A 24,411-nucleotide genomic window follows, 5' to 3' on the forward strand; every position below is an offset into this window, starting at 1 on the left:
GATTACAGGCTTGAGCCACCACGCCCGGCCCCATACCTGTTTTTCTATCTTGAAGATAAGATAAAAAGATAAATAACACTTAACCAACCAACCAACAAAAAATCTTTGGGAAATGATTAGAAAGGTAGTATTTTGTATAGGGCATAGCACTATGCAACTATTATCTTATTATTTTTATTGTTTCTGGAGATGGAGCTACTGCCTTAAGTTTTGGAAAAGGCATAAGAGTACGACAGAAGAAACCACAGTGCTTACATGCACATCTAGCCCTGGGAAACTGCCTTTCTACTCAGGGTGTTCCTATCGTTTCAGTAAGTAGCAATGTGTCATTTAAAATTTTAAGTTTGAAATTTTAAAGTCTCACTAACTCAGTGGCAGGAAATAATAAAATAGTCATAACCAGATTACACAAAAGCCAGAGCAAATTACTGAGGGAAAATAAATATCTAAAAAAAAATTTCAGGCCAGGCGCAGTGGCTCATGCCTATAATCCCGGCACTTTAGGAGGTTCAAGGTGGGTGGCTCACCTGAGGTCAGGAATTTCAGACCATCCTGGCCAGTGTAGTGAACCCCAACTCTACTAAAAATACAAAAATTCTAGCTATGCATGGTGGCACGTAGCTGTAGTCCCAGCTACTTGGCACGCTGAGGGAGGAGAATCGCTTGAACCCAGGAGGTGGAGGTTGCAGTGACCTCGAGATTGTGCCATTGCACTCCAGCCTGGGCAACAAGAGCAAAAAAAAAAAAAAAAAAAAAAAAAAAAAAAAAAAATTTAAGTAACATTGTTTTCACTTGAAACATAACAATAATTTCAAATTTATGATTTTGTCACATTATAAATACAGGAGGATTTGTGCCTATTTTACAGGCTAATGGACTTTCATCAAGTTCTTACTATATGAATTTCAGAGATTATTGTTTGACTTCATTTCTAGCAGGAACTTCCAGGAACTAAAAATTTCACTATCTGTACTGTTAAAGGGAGGGCATTAACAAAACATTTTGTTTTGTTTTTTTGAGATGGAGTCTTGCTGTGTTGCTCAGGCTGGAGTGCAGTGGTACAATGTCAGCTCACTGCAACCTCTGCCTCCTGGGTTCAAGCAATTCTCCTGCCTCAGCCTCCTGAGTAGCTGGGATTACAGGCGCACACCACCATGTCTGGCTAATTTTTGTATTTTTTTAGTAGAGACAGGGTTTCACCATGTTGGCCAGGCTGGTCTCGAACTCCTGACCTTGTGATCTGCCCGCCTTGGCCTCCCAAAGTGCTGGTATTATAGGTGTGAGCCACCTCACCCTGCCAAAAAACTTTTTGTAATTAAAAAATATGGCTGGGCACAATGGCTCTCGCCTATAGTCCTAACACTTTGGGAGGCCGTGGCAAGAGGATCACTTGAGCCCAGGAGTTTGAGATTAGCCTGGGCAACATAGTGAGAGCCCATCCTTACAAAAATTTTTAAAAATTAGCTACGTGTGGTGGTGTGTGCCTGCAGTCCTAGCTACTCAGGAGACTGAGGTGGGAGGGTCCTCTGAGCCTGGGAGGTCAAGGCAGCAGTGAGCCGAGATCCCACCACTGTACTCCAGTCTAGATGACACAGCGAGGCCCTGTCTCTAAAAAAATAATAATAATAAATTAAATTAAACTAAAAAACAAAAATTTCACTATCTGGTAGAAGAACACATGCAACTTTTTAATCTGGTAGAAGAACATGGCTAACGTTAAGCACACACATTGGAAGAAGAACCTTACCTGGAGTAAGACTTTCCCACTGTACACACTCATGGGATACATAGTGCCAAATGTCATCAAGGCAATGGCTATAGCAGAGGCAGTGTCTACAGCAAAGTAATTACTAAAAGGAAAAAACAATTTTATGTTTTAAATTTATATCTCACTGAGCATATTACAACTAAATCTCCTGAACATTAATTATCTAAACCAACAGGACGGAGCAACCGGACACAATTTTATCACAATTGGCTACTACTCGCAAAGAAACATTTCAAAGAAAAAAACTCCAGTTTTTAGAATTCTTTCCTGTCAAAGTTTAGTGGAAAAATAACTAATAATTATGTTAATTAGTAGGAAGAGGTATGATGAAAAAAATGTGGACATTTCTCCATTATGCATTTTTTGGTCAAACTACCTGTCAACTAGAAAGAGCTGAAATATATTTTTTTTGCTTGAGACAGACAAAAAACTTCAACTGGTAACTTTTTTTTTTAAAGAGACAATAAAAGGTGGGTTTTTAATTCAAAGGTGTAACTGGATAAGTAGATTTGTTTACAACCATTCTTGTGAAATACTTTTTAAAAAAATACTACCAATTTCTTTGCAAATAGTAGACACATACCTCAACTATGATGACCTAATTTTTGGTGGATAATGTACATGATTAGGCAGAAATAGGCAAGCTCATACTGGTAGATTAACCATCAAATAGTGAAAACTCTGTTTGTAGCTCCCACTTCTTGATCGATTTCTATTCCCACTTCGTCTTTTACCACCTTGTCAACTTCCTAAGCGACTCCTTTGTCCACTCTGTCTACCTGACTGGCTGCCATATCGACCACCTGACCAGCCGGACTGATCACTTGACCAGCAACTCCTCTGTCTGGAATTAGAGGATGTGTTTCCATCATAATATTCTTCAATTTCAGGTAATTTGGCTGGCACTGAGAGTATCCAGTCGGAATCATGCCACTCTGCCTGTAACCTTTCTGACTTAGTTGTAGGAACACCAAAGCAAACACCCACATTTCCTTCCAGGAGGCACATTCTGGTAATCTGAGACACTGCATTACTACTCAGCTTTCTGTTAAGTTCTTTTCAAGCACAGCTGACATCTTGTATTTCCTCTAGGCTTTCCAGAGTCATGGTCACAAATCCCTTATCAGGGGTGATCGAAGATCGTGGTTCAAAGATCTTGGCCCACCAGAAATGTGGGCCAAAGCTGCAGCCAGTGCATTCACTGCCCCTTTCTCTTCTATCAGTACCTGAGCTGATGGCTGGAAAAAATCAACAGCAGCATAAAAAAAGGAAGCCAGAGAGCTTATGGCATCCATGCTTTTAGATTTAACTAAATAAATTGTAGAAGGAACAGCTACACATTTAAAAGTAATTCCTGCTTTTTGTTCCACATATCTTAGTTGACCTCTTTCTCTTGGTTGATAAAAACATATACAAATCCCTGTCCGTCCAGCTCTACCTGTGCATCCAGAACGATGGATATAGGACTCAATATCCTAGGAAGAACTTCGAATCACCAGGTCAACTTCAGGAAAGTTCAAACCATGGGCAGCCACATTGGTTGCCACCAAAACTTTAAAACTACCTTCTCTGAAGCCTTTTAGTGTAATTTCTCTTTGTGACTGTGCAATGTCCCCAAGTAAACACTGGGCATTCTGTTTTATGTGTGGATTCATGGCCATTTCAGTTACATTCCTCTTGGTCTCAAAGAAAATAATAGCCCTCCCTTCAGACCCACTGCAGACTTGAAGGACATCTCCAATAACTGCTGGCCTCTGAAAGCAATGACACTGGATGGCTAAATGTTCCACAGTAGCTGCAGCCTTTTGAGTCATTTTTCTAACAAGGTCAACCTGTTCGTATCTGGATTTCATGCATATGCATTTTTTTGCAACTTTGTATACTCATTGTCGGCAAGCTGCAGAAAAAAGTAAAGTCTGAGGATTGTCTTCAGAATCAGTTTTGTAGGATTCATGAATAATATCTTCAACTTGTTCAGCAAAACCTAAATCTAACATTTGATCCACTTATCAAGCACAACGTGGCAGTTTAGAAAGATCCAATCGGAGCTGGGCGCAGTGGCTCACGCTTGCAATCCCAGCACTTTGGGAGGCCGAAGTGGGTGGATCACGAGGTCAGGAGATCGAGACCATCCTGGCTAACATGGTGGAACCCTGTCTCTACTAAAAATACAAAAAAAAATTAGTTGGGCGCAGTGGCAGGCACCTGTCGTCCCAGCTACTCGGGAGGCTGAGGCAGGAGAATGGTGTGAACCCGGAAGGTGGAGCTTGCAGTGAGCCCAGATCATGCCACTGCACTCCAGCCTGGGCAACAGAGCAAGACTCCATCTCAAAAAACAAACAAACAAAAAACTGTTTCTTGATTTCTCTAGAGTCTTTCAATCAAAGGGATGGCAAAAGAGAATGTCTTTCTTTCCTGTTCCCATCCGTGCTTGAGCTATTAAATCTTTTCCTTCATATACAGGACCAAAGGTCTTAACTAGAATAGGAAAGAGAGATGTTTCCTATTCAGAACTTCAACCTTTCAGAAGTTTTACATTCTCTTGAGAAATAGGAAAATTGGAGAAGGCTCCTTCTTTCTGCTCATGTGTTAAGGTCTCCTCTAGTTTATTATCACTTGATTTATGAGTAGAACTATCTAAGGATGATACTTGCTTTTTTTTTTCACATTCATCAATATCTCCATTCGGTAGATCTTTTCTTACTGACTTACAAGATTTAAAGAATTTATCTGAAAGTCTATTAAATCCTCCTTCAGTATCACCATTTAGCTTCTCTTTCATTTTAGTTTTTTTTCATCTTGGGAGCATCCAGGTAATCTGTAACACCATTTTCTCTTGTTCCTGATTTCTCATCTGAGTCATAATGGTGCCTTGACTTCCTTCTGTCACTCCAGCACTGTGTAATGTGCTTTCAGAGTATCTTGTTTCAATCTTCTTAACAACCATATAAAGGAAGTACAGGTCCATAATCCATTATCTGAAATTGTGATATCCATAACGCCCTTTTGCCCCTCCTTCTTCTGGCTCTCGGACTCCTCCAAGGGTGCTTCCAGTTCCAAAATGTACCCCCAAAGGAGTTTCCCAGGCATTACTGGCCACTGCTGCCTCCCTCCGGATACAGTGGCCACAACCACCTACAGGCAGAGAAAACGTGAAAGGGGCCGGGTGCAGTGGCTCAAGCCTGTAATCCCAGCACTTTGGGAGGCCGAGACGGACGGATCACGAGGTCAGGAGATCAAGACCATCCTGGCTAATATGGTGAAACCCCGTCTCTACTAAAAAAAAAAAAATACAAAAAACTAGCCAGGTGAGGTGGCGGGCGCCTGTAGTCCCAGCTACTTGGGAGGCTGAGGCAGGAGAATGGCGTAAACCCAGGGGACGGAGCTTGCAGTGAGCTGAGATCTGGCCACTGCACTCCAGCCTGGGCGACAGGGCGAGACTCCGTCTCAAAAAAAAAAAAAAAAAAAGAAAAGAAAACGTGAAAGGAAGTAGGGGCAGGGTGGCCGCTCGGCCTTGGCCGCGTGTCACTCAACTAGTAATTTTTGATACAGAAAGACTAATGAAATATATCAGTAATTATATCAATTTTCCAGTGAGCGATAATTATTTCCAATAAAAGTTCAAATTCCCCAGGAATTTCACCAGGTAAGATTCTCCAGGAATTTTTTTATGGTAACACTGTAGCCAACATCAACAATTCAAACTGGCTGAAGTTCTACCAACAACACAGACCAAAATGCCAATAATTAAAAGCTGATTGTGCACTCTTTTCTACTTTTTCCCACATGCTGGGAATAGAAATGTGAATGATACACAATCCTTGCCCTAGAAATGATAGGAGATACACATGTGAAAAACATAATGAAGCACTTCAGGCACTAAGGCAGAAATGCCTACAGTGTACCACGGCTGCACCAAAGATTGAGTGACAAGGCTTACTGGGGTGGGGATAATCCAGAAAGGCCAAATATAAAAAGAGAAGGTGACATTTGGGCAGAGACTTCAAAGATGAGCAAGTGAAAGCTGCATGTGCAGGGGCATGAAAACCATCACCCAGCAATAAAACCACAAATGGTCAGGAATAGATAGATGGTTAGTAAGGTTGGTAGGGCCCTGATTACACAGGACTCTGTGTAATATAATTATATTATATATGTGATAATATAATATATAATATATATTAATATATGTTGATAATATGATATAATTATATATTATATATCATAATTATATATCATATATTATACATCATTATTATATCATATATTATGATATATAATATATGATATATGATATCATGATATATATTATACATGTATGTCTCACATATAACCCTCCACCTCCTGGGTTCAAGCGATCCTCCTGCTTCAGCCGCCCAGGTGGTTGGGATTACAGGTGTGCATCACCATGCCCAGCTAATTTTTGCATTTTTAGCAGAGACAGGGTTTTGCCATGTTGGCCAGGCTGGTCTTGAACTCCTGACCTCAGGTGACCCGGCCGCCTCAGCTTCCCAAACTGCTGGGACTACAGGTGTGAGCCACCGCATCCAGCCAAATAAATAAATATTAATAAACAATTACACAAGGCTTGGAGATGAATTAGAAATGGCTTGGGGAGTGGTGAGAGGGGAGGAGGGAGGAAAAGTGGATATTTAAGGATGCACTAGAGTTCTTCAAAAAACTAAAATATTAGGGGGATGTGGGGGGATGATTAATGGATATAAAATATAGTTAGAATAAATAAAATCTACTATTTGATAGCAAAACAGGGTTACTACAGTCAACAATAATTTATTGTACATTTAAAAATAAACAAGAGCATAATTAGATTATAACACAAAGAAAAAATAAATCCTTGAGGTGATGGATACCCCATTTATCCTGATGTGATTATTATGCACTGTATGCCTGTATCAAAATAACTCATGTACCCCATAAATATATATACCTACTATGTGCCCACAAAAATAAAAAATTAAATAAATTATCATATCATATGACCCAGTAATTTCACTTCTGGGTATATACCCATAAGAATTAAAAGGAAGGACTCAGGTATTTGTACACTCGGGTTCACAGTGGCATTATTCACAATAGAGAAAGAAATGGAACCAATTCAAATATCCATTGATAGATAAATGGGTAAACAAAATGCGTTGTTTACCCATTATGCACTGGAATGTGATTCAGCGTTAAAAAAGAACGAAATTCCAACACGTTACAACATAGATGAACCTTGAGGACATTATGCTAAGTGAAATAAGCAGACACAAAAGAACAAATATTACATGATTTCATTTCTATGAAGTACTTAGAGAAGTCAAATTCCTAGAGACAGAAAGTAGAATGGTGGTCTCCAGGGGCTGTGAGGAGGAAGAAAACGAAAGCTGTTTAATGAGCATGGAGTTTAAGGAAGGAAGGAGGAAAAAGGTTCTGGAGATGGATGGTGGTAATGGTTGCAGGTAACATCACTAAATTGTACACTCAATGTAAATAAAAAACTCTATGTTGGGATTACAGGCATGAGCCACCATGGCAGGTGGATCACCTGAGGTCAGGAATTCAAGACTAGCCTGGCCAACATGGCAAAACCCCATCTCTATTAAAAATACAAAATTAGCCAGGTGTGATGCCAGGCGCCTGTAATCCCAGCTACTTGGGAGGCTGAGGCAGGAGAATTGCTTGAACTCGGGAGGCGGAGGTTGCAGTGAGCCGAGATCATGCACTCCAGCCTGGGCACCAAAAGCGAAATTCCATCTCAGAAAAAAAAGAACTCTATGTTATGTATATTTTAATGCAATTTAAAATAAGAATGCATTGGCATAAATGACAGTATTTTTCTTGTATCTCCCATTCACTGAGATGGGAGATACAAGAAAAAACAGTTTCGGAGTTAAGGGAAAACAGGTTCAGTTAAAGCAGACACATACAGAAGTCAGGAAGACACGTCTTTTGTAATTCAGTAGATATGTGGGCTAGAAATAAAAATCTAGGCTGACGAGCGCCTGTTCGGCGATATGAAACTGCTCACCCATAACCTGCTGAGCTCGCATGTGCGGGGGGTGGGGTCCCGTGGCTTCCCCCTGCGCCTTCAGGCCACTGAGGTCCGTATCTGCCCTGTGGAGTTCAACCCCAACTTCGTGGCGCGTATGATACCTAAGGTGGAGTGGGCGGCGTTCCTGGAGGCGGCCGATAATTTGCGCCTGATCCAGGTGCCTAAAGGGCCGGTTGAGGGATATGAGGAGAATGAAGAGTTTCTGAGGACCATGCACCATCTGCTGCTGGAGGTGGAAGTGATAGAGGGCACCCTGCAGTGCCCGGAGTCTGGACGTATGTTCCCCATCAGCCGCGGGATCCCCAACATGCTGCTGAGTGAAGAGGAAACTGAGAGTTGATTGTGCCAGGCACCAGTTTTTCTTGTTGTGACTAATATTTTTGTTGATGTATACTCTGTTTCCGAATTCTGCCGTGTGTATCCCCAACCCTTGACCCAATGACACCAAACACACAGTGTTCTTGAGCTCGACATTATATATTTTTTTCTCATTAAAGGTTCAAAACCAAAAAAAAAAAAAAGAAATAAAAATCTAGAAATCCCACAGAAGTAGCAAACAAAAACAAATACTTGCATGTGATTTTAAAGGAAAATACACAAAAGAGCAAGAAGAAGAAGGACAAATTCTAGTAAAGACTAATATTTAAAAGGTGGGTAGCCAAAGAATCATATGCCATAACATGTTAAGCTTAAAGCAGCTGTAAAGCCTATTTCCTAAAAGGCTTTATTTTTAAAAAATTGTTTCACACCTACATCCTCTTCTCCTCCCTCTCTCAGCAATAGCAGCTGTGGTTCAGATCTCTTTCTTACTGTTCTCTTTTCTGTTTTACTCATCAGGTCAGTAGTAGGCAATTTAAATTGTTTTCCAGTCTGCTTTATATATGGTGGTAAGAAATACTTATTGAACCCAAGCCCCTTAAGTTTTCAGATGAAGACACCTAAGAAAAAGACGTGATCTAAGTTACACAGGTCATAAGCAAAACTGCTAGAAGCTTGACCACTATCCATCCTGCTGATGCCCTTAAAATTAAGGCCCCAGAAATCAAAACATACTTGACAACAATAAAAAATACTCACTTAATTTCAATGAGCATATATGTAATGCAAAGAGCAAATGCTCCAGCAAGATCAATCAAAACAAATGGATTCATTCGGGGAAGGAAGATACTGCTAAGTCCTGGAATAATTCCACACAAGCTAAGAAAAAACAAACAGAAAGAGTATCCATTAGCAGAACTCACATAAAACTGATGACAACCTTGTAAAGATAATTTGTATTTTGGTACCACATAGTGTACTTCTTAAAGAAAGCAAAGAGGATTTGTGAACAAAGCCCTTTCACTTATAAAGTTCTCTTTTGTATCGTCAATTAAAAACTAAAGGGAGAATAACAATCTGATCTGTGTGATTCATGTAGTAACCTCAGCAATGAATAATTTAAGTTCCCATGATAGATGCATTTCTTGTGTATTCCTTTCAATTATGCGTATCATGAAACTCCATAACATCTTACCTTCGACTAAGATCTGCAACATGCTCTTGAAGCCAGCTCGTACTAGCAGCTTTAAGAAGAAAATACTTAAATTATCTATATAGAAGAAAATAAACCACTATCTGAAATACTTGAGTTCTTTAATTTTAAAAAATAAATTTGGCAGTGACTGAATAACATTACAAAAGAACATGCTACTCCTCAAATCTATAAATGTTTCCTCTTTTATGCCCTTATGCCACTAAGTCAAAAGCAGTTTCAACTATTATACAATATACAGTTGACCTGAGGGAATTAGTGAACTTAGATATGTCATTGTTACTATTAAATATTCTTTATACTTTTTATTTTAAGATGGAGTTTCACTCTTTTTGTCCAGGCTGGAGTGCAGGGGTGCCACCTCGGCTCACTGTAACCTCCCTCTCCTGCGTTCAAGGAATTCTCCTGCCTCAGCCTCCCATGTGGCTGGGATTGCAGGCGCGTGCCACCACACCTGGCTAACTTTGTATTTTTAGTAGAGATGGGGTTTCACCATGTTGGTCAGGCTGCTCTTGAACTCCGGACCTGGGTTTCACTATGTTGGTCAGGCTGGTCTTGAATTCCTGACCTCAGGTGATCCACCTGCCTCAGCCTCCCAAAGTGCTGGGATTACAGGTGTGAGCCACCGTGCCCGGTGGTTCTTTATACTTTTAAGCAGAACTTCCTAACCAGTGTGCTGGGAATGGGCCATAGGTATATGCTGAGTATCCCAAATCTGAAAACCAAAAATCCACAACTTTGAGCACCAACATGATACTCAAAGGAAATGCTCATAGGAGCATTATGAATTTTGAATTTTCAGGTTTGGGATGCTCAACCCATACATATAATTCAAAGACTCCAAAATCTAAGACAACCTAAAATGTGAAACACTTCTGGCCCCAAGCATTTCAGATAAGGGATATTCAAATGACGTACAAATTACTTCCCTCAACTCTCAAAAAAGCCAGGTGAGGACCTGGGTACCTACAAAGACACCTGTCAGTTATTATTCTTGGACAAGTAGCCTGTGTCTAGGCTCAAGAATCCTCTTCCATTTATCCCAGAGTGCTACAGAAATACCCATTTTTAAAATGTGTAACATCATGTAAAAAAGATCGGCAAGACTTATGCAAAAGAAAAACAGTTGAGCAGTTAAGTAAGATGTCAGAATATCTGGCTTTAAATCATAGCTCTGCCTGTAACTAGATGTGTAGCACTGGGTAAGTAATTTAATCTCTCAGTGCCTTAGTGTAAAATGGGCATAATAAAAGTATTTACTTCATATGGATAGAATTAAATGGGCCATTCTATGTAAACTATTTAGCAGTGCTTGGCATATAGAAAGTATTCAATATTATTTTCCACTTAAATTTCAAGTAATTTCACAAATCTTTTTTCTTTTTCTTTCTTTTTTTTTTTTTTTGAGATGGAGTTTCACTTTTATCACCCAGGCAGGAGTGCAATGACGTGATCTCGGCTCACTGCAACCTCCGCCTACCAGGTTCAAGGGATTCTCCTGCCTCAGCCTCCCGAGTACCTGGGATCACAGGTGCCTGCCACCATGCCCGGCTAATTTTTATCATTTTTTAGTAGACAGGGTTTTGCCATGTTGGCCAGGCTGGTCTCGAACTGCTGACCTTGTGATCCGCCTGCTTTGGTCTCCCAAACTGCTGGGATTACAGATGTGAGTCACCACACCCAGCCTTCATTATTTTTAAAGCCAGAGTCTTGCTATGTTTCCCAGGCTGGACTCAAACTCCTGAGCTCAAGCAATACAACCACCTCAGTCCCCTGAGTAGCTGGGACTACAGGCACATGCTACCAAGCCCAGTTAATGTCACAAATCTTGATGTTTCTGGGAACCTTCATTTCCAGCTAATGAAAATATAAAGCAGACTGGGAGCAGTGGCTCACGCCTGTAGTCCCAGCACTTTGGGAGGCTGATGTGAGAGGACTGCTTGAGCCCAGGAGTTTGAGACCAGCCTGGATAATACAGGGAGATTTTGTCTCTATGAAAAATAATAATAAAATAAAATAAAATTAATAAAGATATAAACTAGATAACTTTTCTGGAAATAAATTTGGCAATATACAACAAAGCCTTTAAAAAATACTGTATTTTTAATCCAGTAAATAATTCTTTCTCAGGGAATTTATCCTACAGAAGGAATAAAAAATGCAGACAAAGTTGATCTAAAGAGGCTGATTATAGTTATTTATAAAAGGAAAAGTTGGAAATGTATAAAATATTTTAAAATATTCATAACAGAATATTATGCAAGCATTAAAACATCACTTACATTCAAAGAGTATTTAATGAGAAGCAATACTGAAGACATAATGCTAACAAAAAAGCCAGACATGGCTGGATGCAGTGGTTCATACCTGTAATCCTGGCACTTTGGGAGGCCAAGGTGGACAGATCACCTGAGGTCAGGAGTTCGAGACCTGCCTGGCCAACATGGGGAAACCCCGTCTCTGCTAAAAATACAAAAATCAGCCAGGCATGGTGGCACATGCCTATAACTCCTTGAACCAAGGAGGCAGAGGTTGCAGTGAGCTAAGATTGTGCCACTGCACTCCTGCCTGGGCAAGAGAGTGAGACTCCGTTTCAAAAAAAAAAAAGCCAGGCATAAAATTGTAATATATATAATTCTAAGTAAGCACATAAAATTATATGTACGTGTACATACAAAAAAGTGACAGGAATAACATAGAAATGTTAACATATTATCTGTGGGTCGTAAGATTATCAGTAGTCTTATTTCCTTCTTATGTCTTCCTGATCTTTGCAGAGAAATAGTGTTTCCAAATCTTTGCACCATCTTAAAAATTTCTAGAGTAAGTGTTATAGTATTTTATAAATTATGAATTTTTTTCAAGAAATTCAGGTGATCATAAGTAACATTATTTATTTTTCTAATTCATGCAGTAATTCTTTAACTCATACAAACACAACTTATCTTCATAACATTCATGAAGTTGTTTAAACTTGAATGGGCATTTCAGAAAACTTTCTTCTCTTGACTGTCCTAGAGTGAGATCTAAAAAGATCCACACCTATCTGTGCTTCTCTATACTTCAAAGTGTGGGTCTGTGCAAACATCCCATTTCTGTTTTTACCTCACTTCTCCATCTCTTAGTGGCTAACTCTTTTGTGCGTTAGTGGGATTCCAAAACACTGAAATTATTGAAAAATGCCAATAATTTAGACTACAAAAGTGAAAAATCAGTCTGAAGTTGTAAACACTTCAAAATAAAAGAATATTTCAAAAGAAATAAAGTTTGGCTACTTGCAAATATGTATGCCCATCCACCATTGCCAAAGAGAAGTTCCTGGGAACTTACTTTATTAACAAAATACAACTAGTTTCAATTAGTATATCAACTATTCTAAGTATACTGAGACTTCTAAAATGCTTACAATGAGACTTTTCTTAGATAGATTACACATTTAAAATCTCACATTATTTGGTAAATGTAATTTTTCATCATCACATGATTTAATTTACAGGTCACTCCTGCCTGTTTCAAAATAATTTGTTATTTTAAAGCTTGAACTAGTGAGATTTTGTTTTATAATTTTCCACTTAAAAAAGACTTGAGAACATTTGGGCTAGTTCTCTCTTCTCTTCAGAATATACTTCCTCATTGATTTGAGTGAATGCAACAAACAAAAGACTTGTTTTTATAAGAGATTAGTTGGATTTTTATATTAATAGTAAATAAAAAACATACCTTCTGAGACATAAGCAAAAGGTTTATTCCGAATAGAAAGCATCGTGAACAGGTTGAAAGAAAGAGCCACAAAAGTACCAACTAATAATCTTCCCCTAAAAAGAATGATAACATTCACCTTTAATTTGTTCTTGGTATTATCAGTAGGTAATCTCAATATGTAGAGGGACTAAGAGGTGGGAAAAGTGGTCTACTTTAATGATTTGGTGTTTCCAGATACAGAACCTGAACTTAGTTTCTAGCCCCATCACCCATGTCCCATCTACTGTTGCTCCATCTTACAAAGGATAAGAAAGGACTTTTAGCATTAACAGTATCTTCCTACTGTTATAATTTTGTATAAATGTTAAAGGTATTTGTTTTATGATACGCTGGACAAATCAGACTTTTCGGAATTAAACTGATCAGAATAGATAAGGTCCATATAGCTGGCAACTATGCGGTTGAGAAATACAATTGTTTTTTCATATATATGATACATACAATTCTCTTTTCATATATATATGAAAATCACATAGTTGCAATATATACGAAACATATATATACATTTCTTTCTTTTTGGAGACAGGGTCTCACTCTGTTGCCCAGGTTGGTCTTGAACTCCTGGGTTCAAGTGATCCTCCTGCCTTAGCCTCCCAAAGTGCTGGGGTTACAGGTGTGAGCCCGAGCCTGGTCCAATTCTCTTTTCTATAGGTGCTATGAAAAGATTTTGAAGGTCAAATTTGAAATTACAGAAGACTAGGGGAAGCTGGCTTAGTGCTTCCTAGGTTTGGAAATAATGAGAAGCCTGAAGCCAAGATAGAAAGGCCTTCCTGTGCAGTATAAAAATATTTAGAACTTGGGAACTGTTATGGGTAAAGAAATGGAGTCTTGGTATTTGGGAATTTTGTTTGTGAAATACCAGCAAAAACTTATGTTGCCACAGTCTGAACTCTGACATTGGCCAAGTGTTTAATAATACATCAATTAATAATTAAGAATCAATAGTAAATTATACATCGAAAATAAAATCTCACGTGTGTATCTCGGGCTGTTCCAAACAGCGTTCTGCACTAAAAGAAATAAAAATGTATTAAATAAGTCCTATAAATTATAAAGTTAAAAAGCTTTATTAAATATATCATTAACCCACCTTAAAGTTCACAAAATCTTTTAATATTATAACTATTAGCAGTGATGAGGCAAGGAGACTCACAAATTATCCCTTTTAGTTGTTTTCTTTTTTCACAAATTATCCTTAATATGTAATGTCAATCTTTCTCTGCCAAGCTGATTTCAATGAGTTTGTAATAAGCATCAAACATGCCTGACTGAATCTCTGTTTCATTCACAACCACTCCTCATTCAATTTAGTAGCTTTAAAAAAGTAAAACAAGTGAAACAGACGAAAATGTCTGAAACATAAAAAAACTGTACTATCAAAACTCCAGCCCTGTTCATCTAAATTTTCATACCCTTGAAAGCAAATGTGTCTGACGGGTTTCTTTCATGTTCCCAAAGGTGTCATAGGTGAGATTTAGAGTAATATCATATACAAATGTACCTTTCTTTTAATATAAAGAGAGCTCCCAACTGTGCCAAGACTGTGGAGGCAAATACAGCCAGGACTTCTAATCTTTCAAACCTGAAACCAAAACATTAATTAGATCATCACAATTCTTTCAATTCACAAACCAGTCTCTCTAGAACACATTTACATTCATTTATTTGCTCACTTAATACACATAGGTGCTGTCTACTATGAGCCAAACACTGTTAGAGCAGATTAGGGTTTCTAGAAGAATAATAAACAATGAAAATCACAGATTCCAAAGAGTACCTATTTGTATAATTCCCAGGACCCAGAAGAGAGAGCACCTTCAGCCCATGCCAGAGTCTTTCTCTTCCCAGAAATACTTTAAAATTATTAAAAAAAAAAAAAGACAATTACCAGGACCCACTTATAGTCCTTATTTTTCTAGAAATAATCACAATCATAATAATAACACTTAATTGACCCACTGTGCATTAGACACCAGAGTACTTAACATATTACCTCATCTAAACCTCCCAACCCCTTTTTAGAATTACTTTATCCACTTTTTTCTTTTTTTTTGAAGAGATGGGGGTCTCGCTATGTTGCCCAGGCTGGACCCTGAACTCCCAGGCTCAAGTAATCCTCCGAGCTCAGCCTCCCGAGTAGCTGGGACTACACACTTGGCTCATTTTTTTTTTTTTCAAACAGATAAGAAATTTAGGACATAAAAAAGAAAAGTAACTGTTTAGAGTCATATAGCTAGCAAGTAGAAGGTTTTCAAACTCAGACACTCTGACTCTAGAGTTCATATTTTAACCACTTATTATACTGCCTCTCATTTCTATACATAACTACAGTGACATTATGAGCATATTTTATAATCCCTAGACTATAAGCTAGAGGCCAGGAACTGTTGTTTTAGTTTTTCCTGCAACACATGGTCTAATGGTATGCAATATTTACGGTAAGTATAAATGTTTAAAATTTTTCAAGAAAATAATCATGGAGGCACAGAAAAAATTAAAAAAATTAAGGCTATACATCACATTGTTATGTGTAAGGGAAAAATGTTGGAATCAACAATATAACACTATATATTATTAAACAAAAAAAGCATTTATTGACATGGAAAAAGATGAGTGAAAAAAGTAGGTTATAATAGAATACAAATTAAGTGTTTTTTCCAGCTACTGAAAAAATAAGAAGGAACAGGAAAAAACAGCAGGCAAATGCACCAACGTTATTTGTGGAATTTGAGAAGCTGATATTAAAATGCATATGGAACTGCAAAACGTGAAGGAAAGCAAAGATAATCTTGAAGAAGAACGAAGCTGGAAGATTTATACTACCAGATATCAACAGGTATTTCAAAGCTGTAATAATTAACATAGTACAGTACTAATCCAAGTACAAATACACCAAATTGTACAGAAAAGAGAATCTAGAAACAGGCCTACACATACATAGTCATGATTTGTGAAAAAGGTGGCACATAAAAGCAATAAAGAAGAGCCAGGTGCGGTGGCTCACACATGCAATCCCAGCACTTTGTGAGGCCGAGGCAGGCACATCACTTGAGGCCAGGAGTTCAAGATCAGCCTGGCCAACATGGCGAAACCCCATCTCTACTAAAAATACAAAAAATTAACTAGGTGTGGTGGTGTGCGCCTGTAATCCCAGGTGCTTGGGAGGCTGAGGCATGAGAATTGCTTGAACCTGGGAGATGGAGGTTGGAGTGAGCCGAACTGCGCTACTGCACTCCAGAATATGCCTTTACTCCTGCTTCACACCATACCAAAAAAATCTATTCCAACTGGATTGTAGGATTAAATATGAAAAATTGAACAGTAAGGCTTCTAGGTGATAACAGGGCAAAGTGTCTTTATGACCTGGGGGCATGCCAAGATTTCTTAACAAATACACAAAAGGACCAACCCGAAAAAATAAATTTAATTTAGAACTTTTATTTTTTTGAGATGGAGTCTCACTTTGTCGCCCAGGCTGGAGTGCAATGACGCGATCTCGGCTCACCACAACCTCTGCTTCCCAGGCTCAAGTGATTCTCCTGCCTCAGCCTCTCAAGTAGGTGGGATTACAGGCACCCACCACCATGCGTGGCTAATTTTAGTACTTTTAGTAGAGATGGGGTTTCACCATGTTGGCCAGGCTGGTTTCGAACTCCTGACCTCAAATGATCCGCTCACCTCACCCAAAGTGCTAGGATTACATGTGTGTGCCATCGCGCCCGGCCTAAAATTAAAACTTTCATTCGTCAGAAGATACCATTAAGAAGAAGAAGGGCAACTAAGAGAAGGAGAAGATACTTATATATAAAGAACTGTTACAGATTAATAAAGAAAAAGGGAAAACGGTTAAAAGATTTTTAACAAGCATTTTAAAAAAGAGGTGATCTGAATGGTTAATCAACATATGCAAAGGAGCTCAATTAGTCGTAAGGAAAATAACTTAAAAGCACAATGAAATACTACTGCATACCATAGAATAGCCTTTATAAAAAGATAGTAACAGCTGGGCACAGTGGCTCCATACCTGTAATTCCAGTTACTTGGGGTGTGGGAGGATCGCTTGAAGCCAGTTCAAGACCAGCCTGGGCAATATGGTGAGACCCCTGACTCCAAAAATATGTTAAAAATCAGCCAGGCATGGTGGGATGTGCCTGTAGTCCTAGCAACTCAGGAGGCTGAGGCAGGAGAGTCACCTGAGCCCAGGTGCTGAAGGCTGCAATGAGTTATGATAATGCCACTGTACTCCAACATGGGCGACAGCCTGGCCAACATGGCGAAACCCCGTCTCTACTAAAAATACAAAAAATTAACTGGGCGTGGTGGTGTGCACCTGTAATCCCAGGTGCCTGGGAGGCTGAGGCATGAGAATTGCTTGAACCTGGGAGATGGAGGCTGGAGTGAGCCGAATTGTGCTATTGCACTCCAGAATATGCCTTTACTCCTGCTTCACACCATACCAAAAAAATCTATTCACGCCTGTAATCCCAGCACTTTGGGAGGTCGAGGCAGGTGGATCACAAGGTCAGGAGATCGAGACCATCCTGGCTCGATAGTGAAACCCTATCTCTACTAAAAATACAAAAAACAATTAGCCGGGCATAGTGGCGGGTGCCAGTAGTCCCAGCTGCTCGGGAGGCTGAGGCAGAAGGATCGCTGGAACCTGGAAGGCAAAGCCTGCAGTGAGCCCAGATCACACCACTGCACGCACTCCAGCCTGGGTGACAGAATGAGACTCTGTCTCAAAAAGAAATAAAATTAAAAATAATAAATATTTTTTAAAAATTCATTTTGATTTATGACTTGATTTATGAAAATCCTTATTTTGCATTAAAATTTTATATTTACTTCTTCCCATTACGTAAATAAAACCTAATTTTATTCAAAAGAATATAGTCCCAATGGTATGGTGGAAAAGAAGAGTAAGTTTGGTCCAAAAGTTTCTTTACTAAAGTAAAATTCCTTGGTTGATATGCCTCTTCAGGTAAAAATAATAAAGTAAAATTCTTTCAAGTTGTTTCCTAGAATCTAAAAGGAACTCACGTTTAAATACATTTTTAAACCTTTAATATAAAAGATTATTTCCTTTCAACTTTCAGTATTTTTTTTTTTTTTTGAGACAGGGTCTTACTCTTGCCACCTGTAATGCAGTGATGAAATTATAGCTCACTGCAGCCTCAAACTCCTGGGCTTAAGCAATCCTCCCACCTCAGCCTCCCAAGCAGCTAGGACCACAGGTATATATCACCATGTACAATAATTTAAAAAACTTTTTTGTAGCGACAGGTCTCACTATGTTGCCCAGGCTGGCTTCTAACTCAAGCAATCCTCCCGCCTCAGCCTACCAAAGTGCTAGGATTACAGGCGTGAGCCATCGCACCTGGCCTCAGTAATTTTTAAAATTATGGAAACAAGGCTGGGCGCGGTGGCTCAAGCCTGTAATCCCAGCACTTTGGGAGGCCGAGACAGGCGGATCACAAGGTCAGGAGATAGAGACCATCCTGGCTAACACGGTGAAACCCCATCTCTGCTAAAAAAATACAAAAAACTAGCCAGACGAGGTGGCGGGCACCTGTAGTCCCAGCTACTCAGGAGGCTGAGGCAGGAGAATGGCGTGAACCCGGGAAGCGGAGCTTGCAGTGAGCTGAGATCCGGCCACTGCACTCCAGCCTGGGCGACACAGCGAGACTCTGTCTCAAAAAAATAAAAAATAAAATTAAAAAAATAAAAATAAAAAGTAAAATTATGGAAACAAATCTCAAATTATTTGTTGATCCATTGCTATCACAAATCCAGTTTCAGATGAAAATCCATCTTTACCACTGCCTAGTATTAAACTATATCACATTTATTTAACATCTAGAAGATACACTAACATGAAAATCCTTTGTACTTGCTCTAGCTAAAATAAATTCCCAAAATATTAAAGAACTTAATGTGATCTTTAAATATTTGCTTTATAAAATGTAAAAAACCTAATGTGAACATTTTATTTTAATATGATTTATACCTTAAATATTTATGTTTCTTGGAAGATGCTTTTCTATTTTCTTTTGTTTTTTTGAGACAGAGTCTTGCTCTGTCGTCCAGGCTGGAGTGCAATGGCACGATCTTGGCTCACTGCAACCTCCGCCTCCTGGGTTCAAGTGATTCTCCTGTCTCAGCCTCCCAAGTAGCTGAAGTACAGGTGCACGCCACCACACCTGGATGAATTTTGTATTTTTAGTAGAGATAGGGGTTTGCCATGTTGGCCAGGATGGTCTCGAACTCCTGACCTCAGGTGATCTGCGTGCCTCAGCCTCCCAAAGTGCTGGGATTACAGGTGTCAAGCCACTGTGCCCAGCCTATCTATTTTCACTATCTGATCATCATTTCACTAAGTACGCAACATTTATTTTCCAGAAATACTCTAGCTAGCTCTTTATTGTCTACTATAAATAATATTTTAGTAGTCATAAGTTAGCAAAAAATAAAATAATTTGAACTTACCCAAATGAATAGACAGGGCTAGGTTTCCTCATTGTTACCCAGTAACTTATTAAACATGTCATTAAACTAAGTAAAAAGAAAAATAAATTTAGTGTTAGAACTAGAAGAGAATATGTGAAGAGAAATTAAGTTTTCAGAATTCCTAAGTGGTTGAAAGTTATCCGTGTTTGCACAGACTAAATTAATAATAAATTACTCTAATAATTTATTAAGACAATTAATTCTAGTAGTTTACCATCTAATCATAGTGAGTATCTGAATATGTGGTATACTTGTAAGATTTTAACATGTGAAGGAACAGAATAAAGTTATAATACATCAAGTCAGTTAAGTAGAACCTAAACTCATACTTCTACTACACAATGTTATCCACCCTAAATGGTTTCTGTAACTGAAAATGCTAAAAAATGACACATACAATTTTAACTTTGACACATTTCATCTTTGTTAAAAGTTAAACTAAATATTAATAATACCTTGACAACATTTTGACTGAGATAAAATTATGTTCATTTTCCAAGTGTAGTAGAGAGATTCCCTCTAAAACAAGTTACTACAATATGAAATTGAGGTAACAACTATCTGTGTTAGACCCAATTAAATATGTTAGTTACCTGATTAATAAAAGGCATTTCTTTTTTTTTTTTTTGACACAGAGTCTTGCTCTGTTTCCCAGGCTGGAGTGCAGTAGTGCCATCTCAGCTTACTGAAACCTCTTCCTTCCGGGTTCAAGTGATTGTCCTGCCTCAGCCGCCCAAGTAGCTGTGATTACAGGCGTGGACAACCATGCCCAGCTAATTTTTGTATTTTTTTTTAGTAGAGATCAGATTTCACCATGTTGGCCAGGCTGGTCTCAAACTCCTGGCCTCAAATGATCCACCCACCTTGGCCACCTAAAGTGCTAGGATTACAGGTGTGAGCCACTGCGCCTGGCCGAAAAGCCATCCTTATAATATACTCCTATCTCATGGATCTTGAAGACATCAAAGTATTTTGTAATCCCTAAATGGAAATATGAAAGGCTCCATGAAGCAGGGAGCCAAGAGTCTCTCTCCCTAGCTCACCATTCTCAATTCTCAGTTATTAACTATCCTTCATTTTTTTCCTCCATCTATAAACTTATAGCAGGAACTGGTATGTTCTTTTTTTTAGATGGAGTCTCACTCTATCGCCCAGGCTGGAGTGCAATGGCGCGATCTTGGCTCACTGCAATCTCCGCCTCCCGGGTTCAAGTGATTCTCCTGCCTCAGCCTCCTAAGTAGCTGGGATTACAGGCATGCACCACCATGCCCGACTAACTTTTGTATTTTTAGTAGAGATGGGGTTTCATGGCCGGGCGCGGTGGCTCAAGCCTGTAATCCCAGCACTTTGGGAGGCCGAGACGGGCGGATCATGAGGTCAGGAGATCGAGACCATCCTGGCTAACACGGTGAAACCCCGTCTCTACTAAAAATACAAAAAAACTAGCCGGGCGAGGTGGCGGGCGCCTGTAGTCCCAGCTACTCCGGAGGCTGAGGCAGGAGAATGGCGTAAACCCGGGAGGCAGAGCTTGCAGTGAGCTGAGATCCGGCCACTGCACTCCAGCCTGGGCGACAGAGCAAGACTCCGTCTCAAAAAAAAAAAAAAAAAGAGATGGGGTTTCACCATGTTGGCCAGGCTGGTCTTGAACTCCTGACCTTGTAATCCACCCACCTCGGCCTCCCAAAGCACTGGGATTACAGGTGCGAGGCACCGTGCCTGGCTGGGAACTGGTATGTTCTTAACATGACCCTACTCCCTGGCCACAGCTGACTCATCCATAGACAGGCACCTGACGCATGTAACCTAAGGTGGGTCAAAATGCTGCTCTGGATTTGGAAGTAGGATTTGGAACTGGAACCAAGGCATTCCAGGCTTAATTTGGCTGCTTCATTGAATGATGGAAATGCAAATTTGAAAATTTGGAGCAGTATTTATATTTCTATCCCCGGATTTGGGAGTAGGGAACGCTGACCTACAGGAAGAAAATAGCTCAACAATGTCCACACACAGGGAACAGAGATGACAGATGAAGAAAAGTTTGATTCTTACAGTGGAGCCCAGCTAAACCTCTGCCCTCAGATTCCATTAACACCCCTGAATCTGTAGAATTAAGTATCCTACACCTTTGCTCCCCCAGTATAGCTCCAGTGGAAGTCTGATGGCTGCAATCAAAGGAGCCCTAGCTAACTCCTTGAGAGTACTTCACACTCATGACAGGGTTCATATAGTGTGCTAACCTCACTTCCAATTCATTAAGTAGCAAGAATATGGTATTTACATTGAAGTTAAGCAAATCATCTAGGTTGGTTTTGAATGGATGGATGATTTTTCAAGTTGCATTGGATAAAGGCAGCCAAATGAGTTTCTGCAGTCAGAAATATACAATTAGGCTGGGCATGGTGGCGCATGCCTGTAATCCTAGCACTCTGGGAGGTCAGGGCAGGTGGATTATTTGACAGCCCAGGAGTACAAGACCAGCCTAGGCAACATGTCATGCCCTGTCACCACAAAAATATGCAAAAATTAGCCAGGTGTGGTGGTGAGTACCTGTAGTCCCAGGTACCCCAGAGGCTGAGGTAGGAGGATTGCCTGAGCCCAGGAGATTGCAGCTGCAGTGAGCCATGACTATGTCACTGTACTCAGCCTGGGTGACAGAGCAATACCCTGTCTCAAAAAAAAAAAAAAAAAAGAAAAGAAAAGAAAAGAAAAACAAAATATACAATTGAAGCTTCAATCATTAATTTATTTATTTATGTTTTTTTTGAGACGGAGTCTCACTCTGTCGCCCAAGTTGGAATGCAGTGGCACAATCCTGGCTCCTGCAACCTCTACCTCCCAAGCTCAAGCAATTCTTCCACCTCAGCTTCCTGAGTAGCTGGGATTACAAGAGCGCACCACCATGCCCACCTCATTTTCTGGTATTTTAGTAGAGATGGGTTTTTACCACACTGCCCAGGGTGGTTTCCAACTCCTGAGCTCAGGGAATCTGCCAGTGTCGGTCTCCCAAAGTGCTGGGATTACAGGTGTGAGCCACCTCGCCCGGCCAAAGCTTCAATTATTAATTGCAAAATTTTTCTTCGTAAATAATACTCTATAGATGATATTTGTTACTAATAAGAAATCTGAAAAATTCAGTGTCTAAACATTAACTTTTGAAAATTTTACCCTTAAAAATGTATAAAAATCTCTGAAACTTTTTCTACAGTTCATCACTTTTAAGAAGTACATGTTTTTTCACATCTTAATACTCCTCAAATCAGGGTTAGTCTTACAACTTACAGTACATCACAGCTGAATTAGTAGCATTTTTCTTGGGGACACATAAAATAAGTATTTGTCTTAAAACTGTTGACATCTAATGTTTGATGAAATATGGTACACTAACTGAACTTACTTTCCATTACTACATAAATCTAAAAATCAGCACCCATTTATTAACAAATCATTCAATGTTTGATTTTATTTATATGCATAAGTTATTTTAATTTCCATAGTTTAATAACACCACTTTGGTATTAATGTTCTCCATTAAAATATATTTCTACACCTCTTTGTAAAACAGTAGCATTTATTAACAATAGTCTAAAATCAGATAACCACTTTCTTCTGTGTTTGGATATTAATGAAGCTCTAGATGAATCTAAATCACACCTTTCATCTGAAACATTATATATCGATAGCTAACTCATATGGCAGATTATGAGCCCCTAAAGAAAGAAACTTCTGGCCGGGCACGGTGGCTCAAGCCTGTAATCCCAGCACTTTGGGAGGCCGAGACGGGCGGATCACGAGGTCAGGAGATCGAGACCATCCTGGCTCGATAGTGAAACCCTATCTCTACTAAAAATACAAAAAACAATTAGCCGGGCATAGTGGCGGGTGCCAGTAGTCCCAGCTGCTCGGGAGGCTGAGGCAGAAGGATCGCTGGAACCTGGAAGGCAAAGCCTGCAGTGAGCCCAGATCACACCACTGCACGCACTCCAGCCTGGGTGACAGAATGAGACTCTGTCTCAAAAAGAAATAAAATTAAAAATAATAAATATTTTTTAAAAATTCATTTTGATTTATGACTTGATTTATGAAAATCCTTATTTTGCATTAAAATTTTATATTTACTTCTTCCCATTACGTAAATAAAACCTAATTTTATTCAAAAGAATATAGTCCCAATGGTATGGTGGAAAAGAAGAGTAAGTTTGGTCCAAAAGTTTCTTTACTAAAGTAAAATTCCTTGGTTGATATGCCTCTTCAGGTAAAAATAATAAAGTAAAATTCTTTCAAGTTGTTTCCTAGAATCTAAAAGGAACTCACGTTTAAATACATTTTTAAACCTTTAATATAAAAGATTATTTCCTTTCAACTTTCAGTATTTTTTTTTTTTTTTGAGACAGGGTCTTACTCTTGCCACCTGTAATGCAGTGATGAAATTATAGCTCACTGCAGCCTCAAACTCCTGGGCTTAAGCAATCCTCCCACCTCAGCCTCCCAAGCAGCTAGGACCACAGGTATATATCACCATGTACAATAATTTAAAAAACTTTTTTGTAGCGACAGGTCTCACTATGTTGCCCAGGCTGGCTTCTAACTCAAGCAATCCTCCCGCCTCAGCCTACCAAAGTGCTAGGATTACAGGCGTGAGCCATCGCACCTGGCCTCAGTAATTTTTAAAATTATGGAAACAAGGCTGGGCGCGGTGGCTCAAGCCTGTAATCCCAGCACTTTGGGAGGCCGAGACAGGCGGATCACAAGGTCAGGAGATAGAGACCATCCTGGCTAACACGGTGAAAC

General features: G+C 39.4%; 2 protein-coding genes and 1 pseudogene across 2 annotated transcripts in view; 1 reads left to right on the plus strand and 2 right to left on the minus strand.

Moving 5' to 3' along the window:
- Positions 1-24,411, minus strand: part of SLC30A6 (solute carrier family 30 (zinc transporter), member 6) — a 66,222-nt gene that overhangs the window by 23,783 nt on the left and 18,028 nt on the right. The window contains exons 2-8 of the mRNA XM_011936001.1: positions 19,603-19,668; positions 14,618-14,698; positions 14,091-14,126; positions 13,075-13,169; positions 9,337-9,385; positions 8,901-9,020; positions 1,748-1,850 (exon numbers count right to left, since the gene is read on the minus strand). Coding sequence (XP_011791391.1) covers positions 1,748-1,850; positions 8,901-9,020; positions 9,337-9,385; positions 13,075-13,169; positions 14,091-14,126; positions 14,618-14,698; positions 19,603-19,664 — 546 coding nt within the window. The 5' untranslated portion in view covers positions 19,665-19,668. The remainder of the gene's footprint in view (positions 1-1,747; positions 1,851-8,900; positions 9,021-9,336; positions 9,386-13,074; positions 13,170-14,090; positions 14,127-14,617; positions 14,699-19,602; positions 19,669-24,411) is intronic.
- LOC105507505 lies at positions 2,414-4,858 on the minus strand (annotated as a pseudogene).
- On the plus strand, positions 7,763-22,312 carry LOC105507498 (multifunctional methyltransferase subunit TRM112-like protein). The gene is made up of 2 exons (XM_011935998.1): positions 7,763-8,211; positions 22,281-22,312. The coding sequence occupies exon 1, from the start codon at positions 7,786-7,788 to the stop codon at positions 8,161-8,163; it is 378 nt and encodes a 125-aa protein (XP_011791388.1). The 5' UTR covers positions 7,763-7,785; the 3' UTR covers positions 8,164-8,211; positions 22,281-22,312.

This window comes from Colobus angolensis, unplaced genomic scaffold (genome assembly GCF_000951035.1).
Source record: "Colobus angolensis palliatus isolate OR3802 unplaced genomic scaffold, Cang.pa_1.0 Scaffold15, whole genome shotgun sequence".
NCBI lineage: Eukaryota > Metazoa > Chordata > Mammalia > Primates > Cercopithecidae > Colobus > Colobus angolensis.